The sequence below is a fragment of the Cervus canadensis genome, chromosome 5 (assembly GCF_019320065.1).
Source record: "Cervus canadensis isolate Bull #8, Minnesota chromosome 5, ASM1932006v1, whole genome shotgun sequence".
Lineage (NCBI taxonomy): Eukaryota > Metazoa > Chordata > Mammalia > Artiodactyla > Cervidae > Cervus > Cervus canadensis.
In genome coordinates, this window is record NC_057390.1 from 35,692,171 (window position 1) to 35,715,860 (window position 23,690).

General features: G+C 41.8%; 1 protein-coding gene across 1 annotated transcript in view; it reads left to right on the plus strand.

Moving 5' to 3' along the window:
* SPTBN1 (spectrin beta, non-erythrocytic 1) overlaps positions 1 to 23,690 on the plus strand; it is a 201,085-nt gene that overhangs the window by 49,354 nt on the left and 128,041 nt on the right. The window contains exon 2 of the mRNA XM_043468564.1: positions 9,070 to 9,266. Coding sequence (XP_043324499.1) covers positions 9,119 to 9,266 — 148 coding nt within the window. The 5' untranslated portion in view covers positions 9,070 to 9,118. The remainder of the gene's footprint in view (positions 1 to 9,069; positions 9,267 to 23,690) is intronic.

The window sequence follows — 23,690 nt, forward strand, 5'->3', positions numbered from 1 at the left end:
GAATCTAGATAGTATCATATGTAGGTAGAGAAAAGAAATAAGGTACTTTGTTTAAAATTTTAATGTATGAATAGTACATAAGGATAAATTTCTATGCAGTATATAAAAATTTTTCTTTTGTTTAAAGACACTCATAATAAATCTGTTTATAATTTCACTGTTCATTGTGAAGTTTATAAAATGGAGGGTCAGGAAGATGCCTTGTTATTCTCCCTACATTATAATTTTCCTTAGAGAATAATATTCTTGGCCATACTGTATAGTAATGATAAGTTTTTAAGCCACCTTGATGTGATATTTTAAACAGATTGTTATAAAGTGAATTATGGTCAGTGTATCTTCTGATAGTGAATCTTTTAAATATGTAATTTTCTTTATAGTAAGGGTTAATTTTGCTCCTCCAAGTAGTAGAACCTGTTTTAACTTGCCCACATTAGAAAGTAAAATTTATCTCTAGAACTTTATTCATAAAATTAGACCTGGCCTTCCAGTGGCATCTTTCATCTGGATAGTAAAGAAGTTACTTCTGAATATTGGGAATGAAAGGGTCTTAGTCTATGTGGGCTGCTGTTACAACATATTATAGTCTGGGTGGTATATAGACAACATTTATTTCTTGTAGCTCTGCAGGCTGGAAAGTCCACGATCAAAGTGCTGGCACATTTGGTGTCTGGCGAGGACCTCCTTCCTGGTCCTTAAACTGCTATCATCCTGTTGTGTCTTCACATGATGAAAGTAATGGCTACACTCTGGGGTTTCTCTTAGAATCCCATTAGGTGACTTAATCACCTCCCAAGGCCCCAACTCCAAATGCCATCACATTGGGTGTTAGGGTTTAACATGTGAATTTTGGGGGGAGGGAGCACAAACGTTCAGTCTGTAGCTGAAGGTTTGTCGTGAGTGCTTTAGTCTTTGAGTATTGTAGACAAAAGATGGCTAAACCATCACCTCTTCCCTGAATTACTTATGTTAGTGTGAGGCAGGAGTCACCTACTGTGAGTTTTTACATCAGAGACGTGATGAATGGGACCCATGGTATATGTAATCCCAGTTCTTTAGTACAAAGTAATGTGCTCTTATGTTCTTGTCTTCTAAGGCCCACCTTTAAGTCTTAATTTGCTTAAAGGTAGTACACATGCTTTTTTTAGCCTGGACAGTGGTTTCTTAACCTGTTTTTCATATTCCTTTCCTTCACCAGAAGTCTGTTACATAGTCCGAATTTTTAATACCGATGAAATTTTAATACCACAGATATACCATATCTGTGCTTACATGAAAGAAAGTTTTTTTCCCCAACCCCCAAGTGAATTTTCCTTCTTTGGGAACAATATTGTCCCCATTTGGGAATACGTGAGCTAGGACACCTGGCTACGTGGGTTGCCTGCCCTACATGGTAATTAGGCTTTGAAGGAGGCTAATCTATTTTCTTATTTATTAAAGAACTTTGGGTCCATTAGATAGTTTTCTGATATGGATCACTATTAAAGGGTTGTTCCCCAAAGCACAAGCTATTTGTTTATTCATATAGTCATAAATACTTGGTTCAAACCCTCCTGGCTTCCTCAGTTCCTTGCTCCACCACCACTGGCAGAGCAATTAATAAATTAATTAGATTAATAAATATTTATTTGATAAATTTATTAATCTGTAAAATAAGGCAATAATGGTATCTACCTCTGAAGGTTACTGGAAATGACTAAATGAAAAAGCAAATAAAGCACGATGCTCAGCATAAAGTAAGTCAGCAAAAAAATTAAGTTGTTTTTAATAGTACTAGAGTTCTCATTGATTGCTAGCCTTATCAGCTCTCTACATTTTAAAGATCAGATGATTCTAATGGCTCTAGATTCAATGGTGAGAAAAAATTACAGATATTGGGTTCATAGCCATATGATTTGATCCTATTGTTTTAGGTCTTCAGGCCCCAGTTCCCACATTTTGTTAATTAAGATAGAAAGCAAAATAATTTGGTTGAAACTTCAAATATAGCAGTAATCCTAGTAAATGTACATGGGCTATATTTGCCCACTAAATGACAGACTCTTGGATTAGAATAAAAAATAAGAGACAGACCTAAAACAAAATGACATTAAAGAGCAGAATGGGCGTGGGGAGGGACAGGCAAATATTACTATCAATAAAAGTAGAATTAATATATGCATAGGGATAAAATAGAATATTTCATAATGTTGACAACCCGCCAAGAAGATAATTATGATTTTGCATGTATCCAGAGAGCTACAAGGAAAGTCTGTTAAATCCACAATCACAGTGGTAGATTTTAATATTCTCTGTCACTGATAAGTAAAGCAGACAGAAATTAGGATGACTATAGAGTATTTGAAGACCACCTTTGTTAGTGAGATTTAAGTTTAAACAGGTCTTTGAGCACTCTCCTCTCAAGGTGGTCTGAGTGGATGAATTTTGGCTGCTTTATGTAGCCATATCATACTCTTTGTACAGTAGATGTGTTCCCATAAAAAGTTTCAAGTAAACTAGATAATTGTAAAAGTGAATGGTAAACGTTTCTAAAGGACTTTATGTGCTTTTTCTTACGTTGTCAGCTATCACGCTAGGACTTTTCCTGGGCGTCCTGGTGTTTGTGAGCAGAGCGCGTTGTAACTTAGTATGGACTTCTGGGCCTTTTTGTGGGACTGGCTTCATGAACCTGAGCAATGCTTGGTTAGCCAGATTTATTCATCACAGTGATTCTAGGTGTGGCTTCTTGCAGAGACTCCTCCCTCTTGGCTGACACGTGCTGCCCTGCAGAAAGCTTGGGGGGCAAACTGTAAACAGGGTGTGACTCTCTTGCTTTCTGGCCACTGGAGAGTTGAGACGGTTGAGGCAAAACTCTCCGAGGTCCCTTCCTGCAACCTTTCAGACTTAGTTTGGTCCCTCCAGAGTCCCTGAGCAGGATCTTTTTGTTTTTTTTTAAGATGACACCACCAGCAGTCCAGTGTATCCTTTTTTAAGTTTTTTTGTGAGTGAAATGAGAGGGTTTCTTAAATGTCTGAAGAACATTTGGATTTGTGAGTCCTGTCGAAGTAATGGTTAGCATATGGTTTTCCTCCTCAAAAAGGGTTGGCAAATGTTAAGTCACCTTTTTCTTTATTTAGTTTATTTAAGTCTTTAATTAATAGTGGGTGCTAATGAAGTATGTTTGTGCATGTATGTAGCGCCAATGGAAATTCCATTTATTCTCTCTTTGTTGCTTTGCTGTTTGATATCTGAGTAGTTGGGACAAAAAATAAATTACTTTCATGGACAAAAACTAAAAAAGGGAAACATAAATTTTAATATGTGTGTAAAAAAGCACTTTATTAAATGTATGTTCATTTTCATTAAGTGCCTAGTCTAAAAGTGTGACTGCCTTGAAAACAGAGAGCCCAGCAGATCTGTGTAGCTCAGGAGAGTGTGTGTTCTGGGCTTTATATGACTGATGGAGATGGTACCAGTGTGGCAGCTTGAATTGCCATTGCTTCTGTGGCCTCACCTTCCCACCCTCCATCCAGTCTCCCACTCACCCAGCCAGTCCATAGATAATTGGCCAGCACTTAATGCTTCCAGGTACCTTGCTGGGAGTTGAGAAATATAAGGATATTGTGATGGAGACTTGAACTTAAGAACCTGTGTCCTACTGATGGTTAGTAAATAGATGTTTTGAGATTATGAAACAGTCTTACAGAGTGATAGGGTAGAAGTATATGAGAAGTCTAGGAGGGAAGACATGGGTGGGTTGTCTAACTCAGACCAGGTGGTGGTGGTGGAGGAAGCAGGGCTGGCTCCCGGGATGAGGTAACAGCTCAGCTAGCATTTGTGGGAAGAGCAGAGAGTTGTTCTAGGCAGTAGTTTGGAGGTGAGACCGGAGTGTGACTTTTCCTTCAGGAGTTGTAGGACTTGAGGAGAAGAATACTGAAACCAGGCTGGAGAGCTGGGCTGGCCCCTCACAGACGCTCTCATTTCTCTTCCAAGGGTTCTGGACGTTATTCAGAAGGCATATGGATTTATTATTCTGAAGGTTGGGGGCATTTGGTGGATTTTAGTCGTGGGAATAAAGTGATTAGAATTACATATTAGAAAGGTCCCTCTGGCGGCAGTGTAAGGGGAGTGGATTAGGGGTTGAAATCAGAGGTGAGGCTCTGGAATGAGAAACTATTGCTTGGGCCAATTTGAGATTTTTCAGGAGGTGCAGGCAACCTGGGGGCCTGAATATGGGAGGAGAGAAAAGTGAAGGATGACTGCATGGTTTCTAGCTGAGGTCGGTGAGGAAAATGAGGTATCGTTCAGTGAAAGAGTGAGAGAGCGGTAAATGGGATTTGGAGGAAAGAATGAGTTTAGTTAGACACTGACTTGGTGATCCTTAGGAGACTCTGCCCTTAGCCATCCAGGGAGTGATTGTTGGCACAGAGTAGTGGATAACATCACCCCACAGAACAGAAGAGGGCATTGGAAGGAAACCTGGAGATAAACCATAAAGAACAAAACCCTGTGCGTTGATCTAATACCCATGTGACAGGGAAAATAGATTTTGGTACCTTGGAAAATAAACAGATCATGTTTTCCCTCTAGACTTTGCCAGGTGTTGACTTTCAAAGAAGAGGAGAACTAATAACTTAACTCCCAAAGCTGGGAGTGGTGAAGCTCCGGTTTCTTTTCTGTTGTTTGTGACCTTGTGGCCACACAGGCCAGAGCCAGAGGCACCTCTTTGCCTCGTAGGGCGACAATAATAGTTTCCTCATCTATTTCTGTCTTTGCCAGCTTGAAGGAATAAAGTTGTCTTCTTCATGAAGTAGAAAATGATAAAGCTTTGTGGAAGGTCTGTATAATTGGAGAATTCCAGTTCATAGGAATTAGAGAAGGACAGAGGACTAGAGCAGACTAATTTGTGGAGGGGGGTTGGCTTTTTAACTTATTCCTTACTTATACACACACACACACTCTCACATGTTAACAGAAGAGCAGAGCAGCCCTTCTAATTATCTCCCCAATGTCTAGCCACAGAAGACATGGGTTTTATTCATATCACATCTGGGGTATCAGTGACTTTTATTCACTCAAGGATTATTTAATGGGTTCCTGCTGTGGTGATCAAGTCGGAATTCAGGCCCTCACCGAGCCAGGGAGGCAGTGAGACCCCTTCTCAGCAGTGGAGGTGGTTTTATCTCATGCCAGCCTTAAACAGTCCTCTCCAGCTTTTCTGATGGCAGACCCACCACCAGGCAGAGTTCCAAGATGGGCAGCCCTCCTCTCGTCTCTCCTCCTAATCTTCCCACAGCCATTGAAGTACAGATTGCTTCACTGGCCCTTGGGACACATGACTGATAGCACCTTGGGAAAATCTAGCCCTTTATAGATAACCTCCTGGGGACATCTGTATGTGTGCTGTGAGTTGGCCTTGCAGCTGACACCATTGTCCCTTATTGAAGTGGGTTATAGGATAGTGATGTGTGTTGCTTGCTGGGCTTTCTGGAATCCCTGTGTCATGGATATGTGCTCATCCATGCTCTTGCCTTGTCTCTGATGTTCCCTCACCATCAGGTTCCTGCGTCGTTGCTCTTGAATACCTAGAAGCACCTTTTCCCTACGGCCCTGATGGGGAGGTGGGATTTTCAGCTGTGACATACCCCTGAAGTTTTTTTAAAAAATTTATCATCATGAACACTCTATAGTTTGGGGCGGGTATTGTCTTTGGACAGAGAACGTTGAGGAAAAAAATGCCCCTGGTATCCAGGTTCTTAGGAGCTCGAGTGAAACAATCAAAAATAATATGATCGTATTTCTTTTGTTTATAGACTCATAAGAACTCTTGCTTCCCAGTCCCCTCTTGAGGTTTTGAGGAGCAATGGCATTATTAAAGAACACCATTAAAGAAGAAAACTTAGAGGGACTTCCCTGGTGGTCTAGTGGTTAAGACTTAGCCTTTTAATGCAGGGAGTGCAGTTTGATCCCCGGTCGAGGAGCTAAGATCCCACATGCCTTGTGGCCAAAAAACTAAAACATAAAACAGAAGCAATATTGTCATAAATTCAATAAAGACTTTTAAAATTGTCCACATTAAAAAAAAAAGAAGAAGAAGAAAATGTAGAAAACCTATGCTTGTATTCTTGACATTACTTATTTTAAACTTGCGTCAAGGACCCAATACTTGCTTGTTGAGAAATTTGTGGATAAGTCAGTGGTTGGAAGATTCATGGGTTGTAGTTGGTTTTACTCTACAGTCAGAGGTTGAGGGGGGGCGGCGGTTGGTGGAGCAGAGGTTGGTCACTGCCCTGGAGTGCTGTGGCTTGTTCTTATTGGTCAGCAGGTGGCACCAAATAGCCAAAACAAAACTGGAAAGAGGTACGTGGTAGTCAGATTTCACCTTGGGTTGGCTTAAACATTTTGAAATCAATAGTACTTTCACATTTTTCCCCTTAGAGATGGCATCCTCCAAGGCTAAATTTTGTAGAAATCTTTGGTTTTAATGGAGTCCTAAAAATTAACATCTCCAAGGTTAAATGGTACATAACAATATTGATTTTCTTTTTGAAGAGATTATGAGTGTGGATGTTGAAAGCAACAGTAAGATTCCTCTATAGATACTCTCATGGGCTTAAGTGTCTGAATTTTACTGTTTTTATGAAATCTTTTAAATACATTGCTAATGGAGGTGTTAAAATTAATCTTCTGATAGATTTATGTTGTTGACATGATAATGTCTGCCTTGATGGGAATCTAGGAGTGTACTGCCATCCAAGAAGTGTCTGTCTGAGCAGAGGTGGCCGACTCTGTGCCTTACAGCTGTTGTGACTCAGTTGGAGGTGGACACGGTACTTCTCACTTAGGAACATGGAGGATGTGCTGGTGATGTTCTTGGACAGCTTGTGAGAAAACAGCTAATGACGAGAGGGGGTGTCTGTGCTTTTGCCACCAACTGTTACACGGCTTGAGGTGCAGTTCAATTTATTGTCCACAGAAGCCTGGTTGCATGGGCCATGTGTGGTTCTGTGCTGCAACTGGAGAAAAGCTACCTTTTGAAGAACAGTAAGAGGAATGTTTCTTTTCCGCGTTTGTGGCTTTGTTTATTTTCTTTGTTCCGTGCCACGTGCGGGGAAGAATCAGCTCCAGTGGTCCCTTTGTGATTGCCAGGTGGTGTCTGGTTTGATTAGTGCATGAGCTCCAGCAATTGGGTCTGCTAACCCTGGTCTCTGCACACTGAGTGAGGTTTTCATGAAATGAGCGTCCAGGTACAAAATCTTATAATTTTTGAATCTTAAGATGGGGCAGGTGGGGCAGGATGGGGGGGAGATGACAGACACCTTTTCCCTGAGGACAGTTTCCCACAACTAAGTGGGGGACGGTATGCATCTTTCTTCCTCTTCCCTTTTTTAATTTACTCAGATCGTTTTGTATATAAAACATGCAGGAATTTGACTACACCGATACAACGTAAGCACAGATTCTTGCCTCCTACAATCTGTTTTTCACACAGTACCAGGATTGATCTTTTGAAAACATTCGTCCAGTGACGTCAGTTGTTAGGTTAAAAGCCTGCTGTGTCTTCCATCACACTTAACGGCCCTTCGTGTCTGGCCCCACCTGCTGTTCTATCCTCATCTCCTTGTCTCTCACTCTGGCCACAGAGCTCTTCATTCCTCCAACAAGCTGAGCTGGTCTCACTGTAGGGCCTTTACACGTGTGGTTTCCTCTGCCGAGAACATTATTCCTCTTGATCTAAGTGTGCAAGATCATTGAGGTCTCAGTTTAGATACTGACTCAGGCCTTTCCTGACCCACCACCAGCTCTAAAATAGCCATTCATCCATTCTTCTCTGTTTTATTTTTAAATTAAGATATAACTGACATATAAGTTTAAGCTTGTAAGTTTAAAGTGTAAGATACATTGATTTGATATGTTTATATATTACAGTATGATTACCACTGTAGCATTGGCTAAGAGCTCTATCACTTCACATAATTATCATTTCCTTTTTGTGGTAAGTAAGAATGATTAAGTCTAGCTTCTGAGCAGCTTTGAACTTTATAACAGCATTATTGATGTCATCCTCTGTCACATCACTCTAGCTTCATTTTATTTTTTTTCAGCTGTCTTGGACACACAATGCTGTTTGTCCAGCTCAGCCTACTAGTTCGTAAGCTCCACTAGTGCTGGGTCCTTAGCTTGTTTACAGTTATCCCCGGCATCTGGAACAGTGCTGAGCATGTACTGGGTCCTCAGTACATTTTGGTTCCGTGAATGAATAATAGCTATATTGAAGGGAGAAGCTATATATTTACAGCTAAATGTGTTTCTCCTAACTCTCTTGAGGGCCCTGTGATAAAGCAAAGATGGCAGTGGGCCAAACATTGAGACCAAAGTTCTGAGAATTCCCATTTATCCCTGTAAAACACTGTGGCTGTCGTTGGGTCCCTGAGGTGGGGTTATTGGGGTTGGTAGTAGAATTTGTAATAACACAGTCATATGCATAATTTCAGTCATCACTTAGTCATTTTTTTGATGTCTGTTAAACACCACCAGTACTGTCATTACTGCTGTATATTTACTATGTCATTTAATATTAGGCATCAGTTTTCTAACATGAAAATGAGATGGTTAGATAAGGTGATGTTAGTTCTCTCACATCACGTTGTATGAATTTCTGGGAGAAGCTAAAAGCTTATAGTTTATGGTGACACACAGTAGAAATAAATTTTTTCATTCGGAAGCCTAAGGGAGGTGTTCATCCAGCTCCAATGAAATTCTTAAATTACAAAGTTTAAACATTAGAAAGAAGGAAGAACCCACCCTTTTTTGGGCATCTATCATTTCATTCAGTCTTCTCAACAATCTGTAGAGTATCATCCCCCTCTAATGTCTGGGGGAAACGGAGTCTCTGAGATGTTAAGTGCTGTGGCCAAGGTCACACTCGTGTTATGAGGCATTGCTGACGTTCCAAACCAGCTCTGACGGACCCCCGAGACCTACTCTTGGCACGTAGAACCTGTGTGATGTTCTGCTCACCTTTGCCCAGTAGGTTTGTAGGGATCAACGGCTTAGACATCTGACTAGGGTTTTCGTTTTCTTTCTCAGAGACCTCTAAGAAGGCGCTGATGTGGAGGAGCAGCTGAGACGGTCCAAGATGACAACCACAGTAGCCACAGACTACGACAACATTGAGATCCAGCAGCAGTACAGCGATGTCAACAACCGCTGGGATGTGGACGACTGGGACAACGAGAACAGCTCCGCGCGGCTCTTTGAGCGGTCACGCATCAAGGCTCTGGCAGGTAGGTCTCCCTCCTGCCTGTCATCGAGGCCTGGGATGCCTTACAGATCCCTTTGAAATGAGTCATTCTGTTGCCCTCGCACGATAGACTCGTATCTACTTGAACATGTCCTACGAGAGTAAGCTGACCATTTCAGAAGATGGCCAGTCTCCTATTTGGAGAATGGTCGGTCTCAAGGCCAGAATGATTCCACAGGGTGTTTGTATAGCCCTTCAGAAAGAGTTGCCCTGTGTTTGTCAGATTGTTTTATTTTTAGCACATCTTGCATTTGAAAAATATTGAAGTGTACTGTACCTTAGACATAAAAATACAGTTGACCCTGGAATGACGTGGGGGTTAGGGACACTGACCTGCTGCACGTTTGCAAATCCACATTTAACTTTTGACTCCCCCAGAACTTAACTTCTAGTAGCTCACTGTCAGAACTTAATACTAATAGCCCACTGTTGACCTGAAACCTTATCGATAATATAAACAGTTGATGAATACATATTTTGTAAGTTAAATGTATTACATACTATACTCTTGCCATAAAGTAAGCCGGAGAAAAGAAGAAAATGTTAGTTAGAAAATCATAAGGAAATACATTTACTGTGTATCTGTATATTTATTGAAAAAAATTGGCGTGCAAGTGTACCTGCACAGTTCAAACTCATGTGTGAGGTGGGGGTCCCCAGCCTCTGGGCCATGGACTGGTACTTCCTGTCAGATCAGCGGCAGCTCTAGATTAGAAATAGAGTGCACAACAAATGTACTGCACTTGAATCATCCCAAAACCATCCCCCACCACTCCTGGTCCATGGAAAAATAGTCTTCCATGACAGTGACCCCTGGTGCCAGCAAGGTTGGGGACCGCTGGTGTAAGGGTCAACAGAATACAAATAAACATGTTTACTTACGGACTGTGGTATATGAATTAACCAGACGTGTTGCAGTACTTCCTTTGAGTGGCTAACCCTTTGAGTGACTAAGGTTAGTTAGTATCACGTGCAGAAGTTTTTGATCTGAAGAGCAGTAGCTTAATCTGGTGAAGGCACATTTAATGCAGGTAAGTCTGCCATTGATCAAATTAGCAGGCACGTGTCCCCTACGTTGTGATTTCTCATGCCCTCGTTGCTGTTCATTTCTTAAAACACACTTTTACCAGGGCCCTAGGTGGGCAGGGCGTGTGTCCTGAGATGGCCCTGAAGATCAGGAAGGGGCTCAGTCACAGTGAAAAGTCAGCAGTGCTGAATACGTGTAAACCATGTGGAGTTTATTCACAACCTTGCCTCTGTACTTTGAGATTTCAGATAAAATGATTTCTGAGTGATAAAATTAGGTTTATGTATTTTTTCCTAATATCTTTAATTATGACCTATAAATTGAAGTCACAGCTTAAAAAGGTAAGTTTACTGTTAATTGTGACGATCACTCACTTTTTTGTTACCTTTACAGTATAATGTGATTAAGAGGCATGTACTGCTTAGAGGAGAAACTTAATCCAGAATGGTTTAAATGACAAAGGGAAGTGACAGAGTAGACAAATTCACCTTTAAGCTTAAATGGTATGACCAGGATCCATTTCCTGTCTCTCTACATTTTGGCTTTGCTTGCTGGTGTAGACTCCATGATCAGGTAGGTGTTTGGGTCCTGGAGTCCCAGGATGGCTGCCCCAGGTTCCGGATCTGTCTGAAAGGACATCCAGCAGAGAAATGCACCTCTGATTGCCCAGTGCTGTGCTTTCACCGAGGCCCTAGGTTCAGTCTCACCAGCTTAATTGATTATGCTCGTTTCAGTGCCTCTCTCGGAACCTTTCTCCACTGGCGTCACAAGAGGTTATGCTGGTTGACATCAGCTAATCAGGGTGCACCTTGGAGTGCAGGGAATGGGGAATGGTGGGGTTGATGAGGGGTCAGTCCCACCCAGACAGCTTGGCTAGAAAGTGTGGAATATAATGGGAAAAGAGGAAGAGGGAAATGGATGTTGGGGGTGAAGTCAACTGAATGCTGTGGGAAAATTGTTCAGTTGCCCTTAGGAGAGTCTGTTTCTTGAGTGGTGGTGACTTAAAGATCTTTCTTGAACTTACCTGATTTGAGGGTACAAATAAATGATTAACCAGATCGTCACTCTAGAATTGGAGCGTTATTTTCTAGCTTATTCACTAACATGGAACCTCATGGAAACCATGATCCTGTCTTGTGTTAGTGGCTTGATCTGCACTTCAATCTCTTACCTCATTTTATTGTGGAGAAAGCAGTGGCACCCCACTCCAGTACTCTTGCCTGGAAAATCCCATGGACGGAGGAGCCTGGTAGGCTGCAGTCCATGGGGTCGCTGAGTCAGACCCTACTGAGCAACTTCACTTTCACTTTTCACTGTCATGCTTTGGAGAAGGAAATGGCAACCCACTCCAGTGTTCTTGCCTAGAGAATCCCAGGGACAGGGCAGCCTGGTAGGCTGCCATCTATGGGCTCGCACAGAGTCGGACACGACTGAAGCGACTTAGCAGCAGCAGCATTTTCTTGAGTTTTCATTTGAGCCTTTAGACTAGTGTGATACTATAATGACCAGTTATCTTTGATCACCAGTCAGTTGCTTTCTGGTTCCAGACGGCTGTGTACAGTTGACCTTGAACAATGGGGATTTTTAACTGTATAGAGAATTGGTGTTCCTCACCCATGTTGTTCAAGGGTCCACTGTAGTATTTCTTTTTACTTGCCGATTGCAGAGCAGATCCTTATTCTTTGTTTCTGTAGTTCCAGAGAACTACAGAATCCCAGCTGTTCCTAGGATTGATCAGTTGTCCTTATACTTCCTAAGATGTCTTTACTTCTGTGTTATCCAGGTCCTTGAACAAATGATAATGGAAGTAAGCATGCTTACTGTGTGTCAGGCACTGCTCATGGCATATTTTAACAGTTAATCCCATAGCAGTTGTCGGGGAGGTTATTATTACCTGCAGGGTAAGCCCATGGTATTGTGGAGTCAGACACGACTGAGCGACTGAACTGATTGAACTGAAAGGTGAGGAAACTGAGGCACAGGCAGATTAAGTAGTTTGCCAAGGTCACACTGCTGACAAGTGGCTGAAGGCAGACCAGCTCTGAAGTATATAGCCTACTATTTTTTTATATTCAGTAAAATGCAAAATGATTCAGAGCCCATGGGTGAGAGGAATGATAATGGGTAATTCAGACGTGTTAGATCTTTAGAAGGTTCAGGAATGCATCCTGTGGCTTGAAGAAGCCATGAGTAACTGTGAGGAGTCATTGAAAGGAAAACATGATGCCTCCAGGATATATAACGTGAAAAGAAAAAAGAAATTATTTTTAGTGAATCCAGAAGATGCCAGGAAAGCCATCTGTTTATGGAGGAAACTATCTTGCTTATTTTCTGACTTCCCAGGTCTGTGTGACAAAACAATCTCTGAGCTCTCCAGAAAGCCTAACATGCTAATGGCAGGAATAACAGTCCAGTCCAGCAGTGTCTAGAACCGTGGTTCTGGAATTTGAGTGGGCTTCAGAATCTTGTGGAGATCTTGTCAAAGCACAGATTATGGGCCCATTCCCAGAGTTTCTGACTCAGTAAGCCCCGGATGGTACTTGATGATTTACGTTCCTAACAGTTTCCCATGTGATGCTACTGCGGCTGGTCTGGGGAACCGTGGGCTGAGACTGGTGTAGAGGACTGATGGTCGTCTGGTCTACTTTGTCAGGTGTCTGAGGCCATTTCATCTAGAAGCAAAACAAATGAACAAATAAACCAGAAACAAACTCACAGAGATCAGATTAGTGGTTACCATAGGGAAAGGGGGGTGAGAGTGGGTAATGGGGGTGAAGGGTGTCCACTGGTGGACGGATGGTAACTAGAATTGTGCTGGCAATCACTTTGTAGTGTATATAGATGAGGAATTCTACTGCTGTGAGCCTGAAACTTACATGCTTTTTTAAAAAAACCTTTTACCCTTTTAAAGAGATGTAAAAGGTAAACATTTTCTTTTTACAAGTGATGGGTGTTTATGGTTTAGGTTATATTTTGTGGAATCAACACCAATTAAGGCAGGTAGAAAAAGTAATCTTTTTAAAAGTGTAACATTTAGCTTGATGCAGTAATTAGAATTAATATCATTATATCAATACTCATAAACGGTGAATTAAAAAAAATAGGCTGTGTACCAAAATATTCCATGTTTCTTTCTGAGTGATTTTTTTTGTATCTGTATTTGAACTTTTTCCTGAAATAAATCTGAACAGTTTGGTAATTAGGGAAAAAGCATAAAAACATCTTAACCTCTATTATCACATCCCAAAGTTTTGATTAATTCCCACCCCCAATATAATGGCACAGCAAAGTAGTAGGAGAAAGCCTGTGTACGAATGAACATTTCAAAAAATGTCAGAAATTAAAAACAAAATGACTTTGGGAGTTGTCACTCATCAGCATTTATGAGCTAAAATGTTGCAGGAGAGCCTTTCTGTGAAGCTGTGGGAATGACAAAAGAAATTGACCTTGAGTTTATGTGGTTGTGGAGAATCAAGGAAGCTGAGAAAATGAGGTGAAAGCACCTAATTGTATCTTTTACATTACATGGATAGAGTAAATAACACTTATTTAGTAACTGTATGTATCAACTAGATTTCCTTTAAACATAAGTTTTCATTGGAGTGACCAGGCATTTCTTGCTGAAATCCCTGCCCTCATTATAGGCCCCTTCAGGGTGGATCCTCCTCCAGGAGGTGATTGAGGTTCTCCCCAACCCCCACTCCTACTCCCAGGCCCTGTGGTTGTATGGGTCTTTTAATTTGTAATCTCCAGGAGAGCAGGAAATTTCTTAAGGCACTAAATGAGCTCTCTAGTGCTAATTAAAATTAGTGGGGACATTTCAAAAGTATATCCTAAAAACACTGCAGTTACAGATAAAAAATTCAGGCCGAGGTTTTCTCCAGAAGACCCGGATTCTGTACAGTGAGAGTTAGAGCAGAACTTGCCTCTACTTTCTGCCCGTTGATTGCAAATTTCAAGCTATCCTTAAGGTTACATACTTATATGATTTAGTATACTTAATCCGCAAACGGATAGACCTGCACAGATGGTGGAAACTTATTTTGAAACTGTAGAAGAGGAGATTTCCCTGGTGGTCCAGCAGCTGACTCTGAGCTCCCAGTGTAGGGGCCTGGGTTCGATCCCTTGCCAGGGAACTAGGTCCCACATGTGTGTGCTAAGTCACTTTAGTTGTGTCCAACTCTTCGAGACGCGATGGACCCTAGCCCACCAGGCTTCTCTATCCAAAGAATTCTCCAAGCAGGAAGACTGGAGTAGGTTGCTATGCCCTCCTCCAGGGGATTTTCCCAACTAAGAGGCTGAACTTGTATGTCTCCTGCATTGGCAGGCAGGGTTTTTTTTTTTTTTACCACTAGCTCTACCTATGAAGCCCAAATCACATATATCATAACTAAAAATCCTGCATGCTGAAACTGAGACCCAGTACAGCCAAATAAATAAATTAATTAAAAGCAAAAAAAATCAAAAAGAAAAACAGTAACTCTTTTTTTTTTTTTTTAAAGGTAAAAGATTTTTTAATTTACCTTTTTTGAGAGAGATGTCCTATTGTTCTTTCTACCAATAATAATGAATTTTTTAATTAGATGGTTTAGATACTGGCTTCATATTTTTTAAGATCTCCTGTACTACAGTGGTTTTACATAGAATTCTACTTCCCAGAATACGCCTGTTAATTTACAATCCATCTCCCCTGCCAGGATGAATACACAAACAAACAAATATATATAAAATATTTTACTTCCTTCTAGTGAAAGTATGGCGCCAGCTTGCTATTGAATATGCAAAGAGATCTATAAAACATGGTCTGGAATGATCCAATTAGGAAGATAAAAGCCTGTTTATTTGTATGCCAGTGCCAAGAAAGTAGTGCAGGCAACTAGCACTCTAGTAATTTAGAGGGAAAGATTGATTGCAAGAGGGAGAAAAACCAAAACCATTTTTAAGAGTCTGAGTCGAGTAATGTAAAACCCCTTGGAACTTGGAGAGAGACTGAGTCTTGGACCTTGGTGCGGTTGCTTCCATTTCCACTGCAGCAAAAGAGAAGAGGCTGGGCTGTAGGTCTCTGAGGATCCCTTTCATGAAAATAGAAAGCACTTTGGGCTTTCCAAGATGGTACGCCACCTTGAGCTCGGACTCATTCCTTGAAAATTAAGCTAGAGCTTTTCTTATTCACGTGCTCACCACCCTGTTCAGATGGAATACTTTTATGCCCCAAGAGAAAGGCTTTTTGCATGGTGGAGTTGGGGCTTCTCTGGTAGCTCAGTTGGTAAAGAAACTACCTGCAGTGCAGGAGACATGGGTTTAATCCCTGGGTCAGGAAGATTCCCTGTAGAAGGAAATGACAACCCACTCCAATATTCTTGCCTGGAGAACCCCATGGACAGAGGAGCCTGGCAGACTACAGTCCATGGGGTTGCAAGAGTCGGACAGGACTTAGTGACTAAATCACCAATCTCTGTCCTCATCTACTCTTGAAGCTGTTTGCCTAAATTATGCATTATTTGGGATTATTTCTGAGAGCAGCATGGTCCCTAGTGCCCAGTAAATACACTACCCATTTTTTGTGAAATCTGAATCTGGAAGAATATTTCATATCAAAGGGGTTTATGCAAAACTATTGAGAGAAAGTCTGTTTAGGTCATTACATGCAGTCCTGGATTATATCCCCAATTTATTTTCTGTACACATAAAGCTTCAGTAGTGTCCCAGCCATAGGACTACAGGAATCTTTTCTTTGTCTTTTAAGTACAGGTTCCTCAGATTTCCCTCCCCTCTCTTTCTCCTTGCTGCTGTAGATGACCCCCTCCTGACTTTTGAAATCAGCTTGTATTTGTGCTCCTGATCCTGATAGTCTTCAAATTCTCTCTCATCTCAGCAGTGGCTGGAACTCCATAGTAGCTGAGCTGAACGATCCTGCCTGGGAGCACCAGCCTCTCCTTTATCAAACCTCTTAACCACACACCATTCCTCTTCCTAACCCAGCCCACACTCCTGCCCCTCAGTCACTTTCAAGTTTTATTCCTTTGGCAGAGAACTTCTCGATCCTAATTCCCTTATCATCTCTTGCTGCATCCTTGCTGGCTCAGATGGTAAAGAATCTGCCTGCAATTCAGGAGACCTGGGTTCGATCCCTGGGTTGGGAAGATCCCCTGGAGAAGGGAATGGCTCCATACTCCAGTATTCTTGCCTGGAGAATGCCATGGATGGAGGAGCCTGGAGGGCTACAGCCTATAGGGTCGCAAAGAGTAGGACATAACTGAATTCCGATCACCATTTTTAGGGGAAAATTCCATATATTTTATGGTTGATTTATGATTTAACTTAGGGAATGTGACCTGTCTTTTGTTGGAAACTATCTAGGTAAGCAGAAGAGGAAAACATGATTTTTATCCAGTCTTCTGCTTTTCCTACTCTCTCTGCATATGTACACCCCTAACCCACAGCCATCTGTCTGTCTGTTAAGTATCAGCTTTACTGAGATATTACTTCAGTTCAGTCGCTCAGTCGTGTCTGACTCTTTGTGACCCCATGGCCTGTAGTACGCCAGGCCTCCCTGTCCATCACCAGCTCCCGGAGCTTACTCAAATTCATGTCTATCGAGTCTGTGATGCCATCCAACCATCTCATCCTCTGTTGTCCCCTTCTCCAGCCTTCAATCTTTCCCAGCATCAGGGTCTTTTCCAGTGAGTCAGTTCTTTGCATCAGATGGCCAAAGTATTGGAGTTTCAGCTTCAGCATCAGTCCTTCCAGTGAATATTCAGGACTGATTTCCTTAAGGATTGACTGGTTGGATCTCCTTGCAGTCCAAGGAGATATTACTTACATATTGTAAAATTTACCCCTGTAAAGTATGCAGTTCAGTGGTTTTTAATACACTCACAGTTATATCTAATAACACTAATCTCAGAACATTTTTATCACCCCCAAAAGAAGTCGCATACACGTTAACAGTCACTTCCCATTTTCATTCTTCTCCATCTCCAGGCAGCCACTAATCTAGTTTCTGACTATGGATCTGTCTATTCTGGACATTTCAACTAAATTGAATCCTACAATATGTGGCTATTTGTGACCAATTTCTTTTATGTAGCAAAATATTTTCAGGGTTCATCCATGTTGTAGCATGTGTCAGTACTTCATTTCTCCCTGTGTTCTCTTATGTAAGTAATAGTAGTAGATTAGTGGGAAAGAACAGAAAAAATTCTGTAAAAGTTACTAACACCATAATACTGTGATTTTATTTGGCAGTTGCCTTGGAACAGATGGCAGATCCCTCATAGGCATCTGATAGGATAGCACTGTGGAGTTAAGTACTTCTTCACTTACTTGGATGTGGTCACCAGAAAAACCTACTGGTGGGTGTTTGGTCATCTTGTATGGTCATCTTTGTTCCCTCTGTTGAATTCACTTATACCGTTCAACTCTAGCCAATTTTCTCCCAAAGTGGACCCATGAGCAAGTAGAGAAGAAAATATAAGAAAGTAAGAAGATAATATATCATTTATATGCAAGGCATTTATAGAGTCCCTGTCCACTTAAAAAACACGTCCCACAATGAGAAGAAACTAAAAATATCACTGAGTCAATTCTACAATGAAATTCAGATAGCTAAGGTTTTTATTTAACTACCATTTTCAGCAGTACCATTCAGTTTAGTATTTTAATTTGTAGAGAAAACTGATCGGGGGAGATGTTAAATAGTTTCTTGAATTACGGTTTTGATGTTTGACACCAAGCTGATTTAAGATGGCTTTGGTTATTAAACTGTGTATCTGTCATGAGTTTTGACATAATCACATTCAGTATAGTAATCCGGTGGGAGGTTTCTGGGTACCACGGTAACAAGCATTTGGTTTATGCCTGCTGATGGGCTTCTCTGGAAAGAATTTTGCATTCAGAATTTTTCTGGCTTCGCCCTTTCTGGTTGTCAGAAACAGGGACTCACTTAAGTATCTGAATAAAAAAAGGTAGAGTGTGGTGAAGTAGGGGGGCAGGTTACTGCGAAGCTTCCAGCTTGGGAGACCCAGAAATTCATTAGTGACTGAGGCTGCAGTAGGGCTGGAGGTGATCTTCATCTTTCAGGTGGGGTGGGTGCCTCGCTGACGGGCGCCCTTTGCACAGTGCTGGTGTCTGCTCACCATACGTCAGCTCACACGTGGCTTTGGTGTGTTGTAGTTCCAACTCCACCTACTGCCAGTCTTTTCTGACCTCATTGCTAAATGACTCAATATCCTGGCTTCTCTAGTCCACATCTCTGTGAGGTTGTGTATGGAGATGGGGCTCCAGTTGGCCCAGAGAATCTTTTTATACCAGATCATGACCAACTGATTACTTACAAATGACTGTCTTTAGGAGCGGTATCCAAAACATTGGTAAAGAGTAGGAAGCTATATGGATAAAACACACCTGCCTCATCCATCCATGGCTTAGAGAGAATTCAGCTGGCAGTTGGAGGCTGTGGTTGGCATTTCTCATGCAAAATTGTGGTGTGGTGGGGGAAGGCACTTTATGTTAGGACTTTGGAGGAAAGATACTGGTGTATTTTGTGTGACCAAGGGAAGAGCCAAACAGCCAATCAGAAGAGAAGGCAAGGTGCAGACAGGCCCCAGAACAACAGAAAGTAAGGGTTTCTCTCCCTCAGTCTCTTGATTTTAGCTTCTATTTCTGCTCCTGCAGGTGGTCTTCCAGGTAGCAGGGACTGTGTCTGTCATGTGCCCCTGAACTTTGCTATCCACCTCTTGCCTCATTTTTCTAGCTTCAGTTGGAAACATTGGTGGCTGTTTGATAAGGAGGCTGTAATTTACTAGACTTTGGTCAAGGGGTAACTCCTGAATGGGTGAACTGTGATGTGGGGGTGCAGAGGGATGTAAAAACGTGGTAGCTCTCCCTGGAACCACATGGAACTCTTCCTACAAAAGGGGGTGGGTGCTGGGCAGATGGCAGTGCATAACAGTGGATGCTCATGGCCTGTTTTCAGATAGATTGATGTTCTTGATTCAGAGATAAAACTATCTTATAAAATGGCACGGTGACTTTCGCCATTGACTAACTGCTTCTTTTAAAACAAAGCATCCAGTAACCTTATAGCTTCCTTTTTGTTAGTCGCTTAGTCATGTCTGACTCTTTGCAACCCCATAGACTGTAGCCCACCAGGCTCCTGTGTCCGTGGGATTTTCCAGGCAAGAATACTGGAGTGGGTAGCCATTCCCTTCTCCAGGGAATCTTCCTGACCCAGGGATCGAACCAGATCTCCTGAATTGCAGGTAGATTCCTTACTGTCTGAGCCTCCAGGGAAGGCTCAACAGCTTCCTTTAATACCTTTGAAAAAATATAGAGAAATGAGCATTAGCGTGTCAGTCTTTAGAGTGTGCCTTATTAGAGTTAGCTGTTCAGTTTGTACCTAAGTTAACTTGTGAATTTGCTTGGCGATTTAGTGACTTGTCTAGACTGTTGTTTCTTTTGGGGCCTCAACGACCAGGAATGTGTGACAGGTGCCTGGTAATAGCATGTCACTCCATATTTCTTAGCAGTATAGTGACGTAAGTACATTAGCATGTTCCTTACCAATATGTTTTCTATTTTTGGGAAATAGGCTATATAATATAAGACAGTCAGTTCATGGGACTGTTATATAAAGGTGTCACAGTTTCCCAAAACCTGAATCCTAGTCTCCATTTTCTGATTGATAAACAGGCCCATTTTCCACAATTCTGATTTCAGATCATCATTACTTAATTTTCAAGGGAAGTTTTGATCTCTTTTCTGTAGACCTGTGAATTTTCAGAACCCTAAGGTAGTGATGTGTTACTGGGTGAGGCTGATAAAAATTTTGCCGCACACATTTAAATGTCTTCAGAGTCCTTTGGTTTTTTGAACCTGTATGTGAAATGGCTTTATTAGCCACATGCTTGTGTCCGTAGGCATCGTGAGAAACAGAGGGCTGAAGTCAGGGAGATGCTGGGCTGTTTGCCAGGTCCCCAGGCACTCCCTGTATTGCACACTACCATTTGGGTCGCCTTCTTAAGTCTTCGGGAATCCCAGGCTCTCACCTGAGTCTTATTAATTTTGTGTGTGTGCTCAAGGTGGATGTATCTGTGCTTTGGCTCTCTGGCTGCTTTCTAAAAAGTCCTCAAAGACAGAAACAGTGCATCATGTTTTTTCAGCATTCTTTGCATAAGTCAGAATGTGATCATGTGTTAACACTTCTACTGGTTGCGCTGAACAACTGGTTCATGGTCAGAACTACTAAGTGTCACTTCATTGGGGAAAATTTCTCCCTAATTTCTGTAATACCCATTGAAAAATTAGTTCTATGTATTTAAGACTGTTAGCTTAAAATATATTATAAAATATTAACATTGCACTGTATATCATACTTTACAATGCATGCACTGTAAAAAAAAAAAAGAAAATCCAAACTCTATGGAAGTAGACAGTGAATGTTCCCCTCCCCCAAGCCTGTCTCTACTCCTAAAGATAATTCCTTTTGAAAGTTTGATGTATGTCTTGATGACTGTTTTATACAGTCCATTTCCTCAAAACAGATTCCATGTTGATGAGGAACATGCTGATGTTGTGCTTAATGTCACCATACTGGGGAAAAATCTGGAATGGCACTTTCTTATGGGGCACCTGTCATATTCTAAAAGTTTGAAATATTTTCCATGTAAATTATTGTGAACAGTAGCAGGACCAGTTGATGGTTAGAATCGGGAGTTTAGTCTTCCCCCACCAAAGAGTATTGCTTTAGACTTCTGTCCTTGCAGGATCTGATCTCCCTACTGCATTGTTAATTGACAGTGAGGCTTCTGGGGGTTTGGGGCATTGTTTGGAAGCTGGTACAGACCATTATACAGTGGATCAGACATTCTTCCACGATACCGTCAGTGTGGCCCCTGCCTCCTTTTGTGCTGCACAGGTCTGCCCCTAGGTTTTTTGTCTGTTTGTTTATTTGTTTTTTGGCCAGAAGAGTTAAAGCTGAAGATTTCTTGTTTTGTCTGCTCCTCCTTCAGGTCACTGCAGTGTTTCTGGACCTCTTTCCTCTTTGTCTCTCTTTCTTCCATGTTTCTGGGATACTATAGATGCTTGAAGTGAAGTGAAGCCACTCAGTTGTGTCTGACTCTTTGTGACCCTGTGGACTGTAGCCCACCAGGCTCCTCCGTCCGTGGGTTTCTCCAGGCAAGAATACTGGAGTGGGTTGCCATTTCCTTCTCCAGGGATCTTCCCAACCCCGGGATCGAACCCAGGTCTCCCGCATTGCAGCAGACGCTTTAACCTCTGAGCCACCAGGGAAGCCCAAATAGATGCTTAATGGGGGGCATCTCTAAAGAGGCAGGCACTCCTGGATGGGCCTGAAGTTTGCCTGTGTTCTCCTGTGTGTCATTGTTAACCTCAAGTGGGTGCCAGCAACTGGCGTTTGATAATTTAATGGTTTATCACAAATTTGTATGTCAGCCACAGTTTTCCTCCTGGAATACTGTATCCTGACTTTAAGGACATAGGGAATTTGGCAAATGTGGTGAACATGCATGACTGAGAAGGGAATGCTGTCATTGTAGTGTATGGCTCCTAGGTTACCTCCCAATTTGCTGCAGTGGCTTAGATAGTAAAGCATCTGCCTGCAATGTGGGAGACCCGGGTTCTATCCCTGGATTGGGAAGATCCCCTGGAGAAGGAAATGGCAACCCACTCCAGTATTCTTGCCTGGAAAATCTCATGGATGGAGGACCCTGGTAGTCTGTTGTCCATGGGGTCAAAAAGAGTCAGACACAACTGAGTGACTTCACTTTGGCTGCGACAGCCAAGGACCACGCCTCTGTCCCCGAGACTAGGCTCCAAGTGAACTTGAGTGCTGTTGTCATGGTGGTTGTTTTCACTGTTGTGTAATTTAAGCCTTTTTTTCCCGGTGGTTAGCAACAACAGAAACAATCTAGTAACTTTCTAAATCCACAGGGCTAGTGGCCTGTCATTTAGCCATCTTGCCCCACCCCCGAAAGTCAGTTTTACCTTTCCTCTAGCCAGTATGTGGGTTTGATAGTTCCATGGATTGATAGTCCCAAAGCTGTGTTATATACTGATGTTGGAGAAATAAGAGTAGAGATGAAATCTGTTAACCTCTGTGTGACTCTGCGGTGAAGATACAGACTTTTGTATCTGGAACTGGTCACTCTGCAGAGGATCAGTGTATGCCTCCGGCGTTTGCCCCGAGCACACCATCCCTGGAACTGCCTCCAAGCATATGAGGGAAAGCCCATGTTTGTAGGATGCTTGTAAATAATGGAGAAGTATTTAAGACTGCCTTGAGAAATACAGGATGGCGAGGAGGCCACGCTGCAGGAGGCACTTGATACTAATTTGAAACCCCAAACCCCTGGCACTGAATTAACAGGTGTGCTTGCTTGTGCCTTCTTTGTGCATTTAATTAGCCATAATCTTCAGGTGCACCCACATGTAGGTTTTTTTTTTTTTTCTTTTTAACTCTTTCACATTCAGGGAGCCATTTTAATTGGCACCCTTAACACCATTATTATCTGAACTCAATTTTATCATGAAGCATGTAGTTTCTATGTTTTAAAAACTGAATGGAGGACCTTAGAGTAATCACGTTGATCTAACCTATAACTGACTTAATATTTTGAAACAAAAAATTTGAGGGAAATAATCAGTAAGAACTGAATTTTTGTAGCAGCCCAGTATGCACATAAATTTATGTCCAGATCTTCAACGAAGTTTTGTCCTGATAAACCCATCAGCAAGTTGAATATGTCACAAGTCAAAAATGCATTTAATACACCTAACCTACCGAGCACCATAGCTTAGCCTAGCCTATCTTAAATGTGCTCAGAACCACTTAATATTAGTCTGAATCTAATAAAGCCCATTTTATAATAAAGTGTTGTCTGTTTCATGTAATGTATGGGTGTATGCTATACTGAAAGTGAAAACCAGAAGGGCTGTAAGTATATTTACCCTCTTGATCACCTGGCTGACTGGAGCTGCTGCTCAGCATCACGAGACAATATCATCAAATGATCAAAATTCACAGACTGAAGTATGGTTTCTACCTCATGCATATTGCTTTTGCAAAATCGAGTTGAACCGTCCTGAGGGACTATATATGGGTATATGTGTGTGTGTGTCCACCCACATTTGAATTTTGCGAAGTAGTGTTTACATGTATTTCATGCGTTGCTCTGATATTTTCAGTTCCTCTTTTTTAATGCTAGTATTGATTTCCTAGTTAGAGTTTATAACAAACAAGTGTTGGAAGATCCTGTGGTGACAGGTTCATTTGAAAGTACATCTGCGTGGTCTCTGTTTTGAAGCTTTATGAATCACGATGATTAGAGTGATTATTTCATGTTTTGTTTCATTCACTCA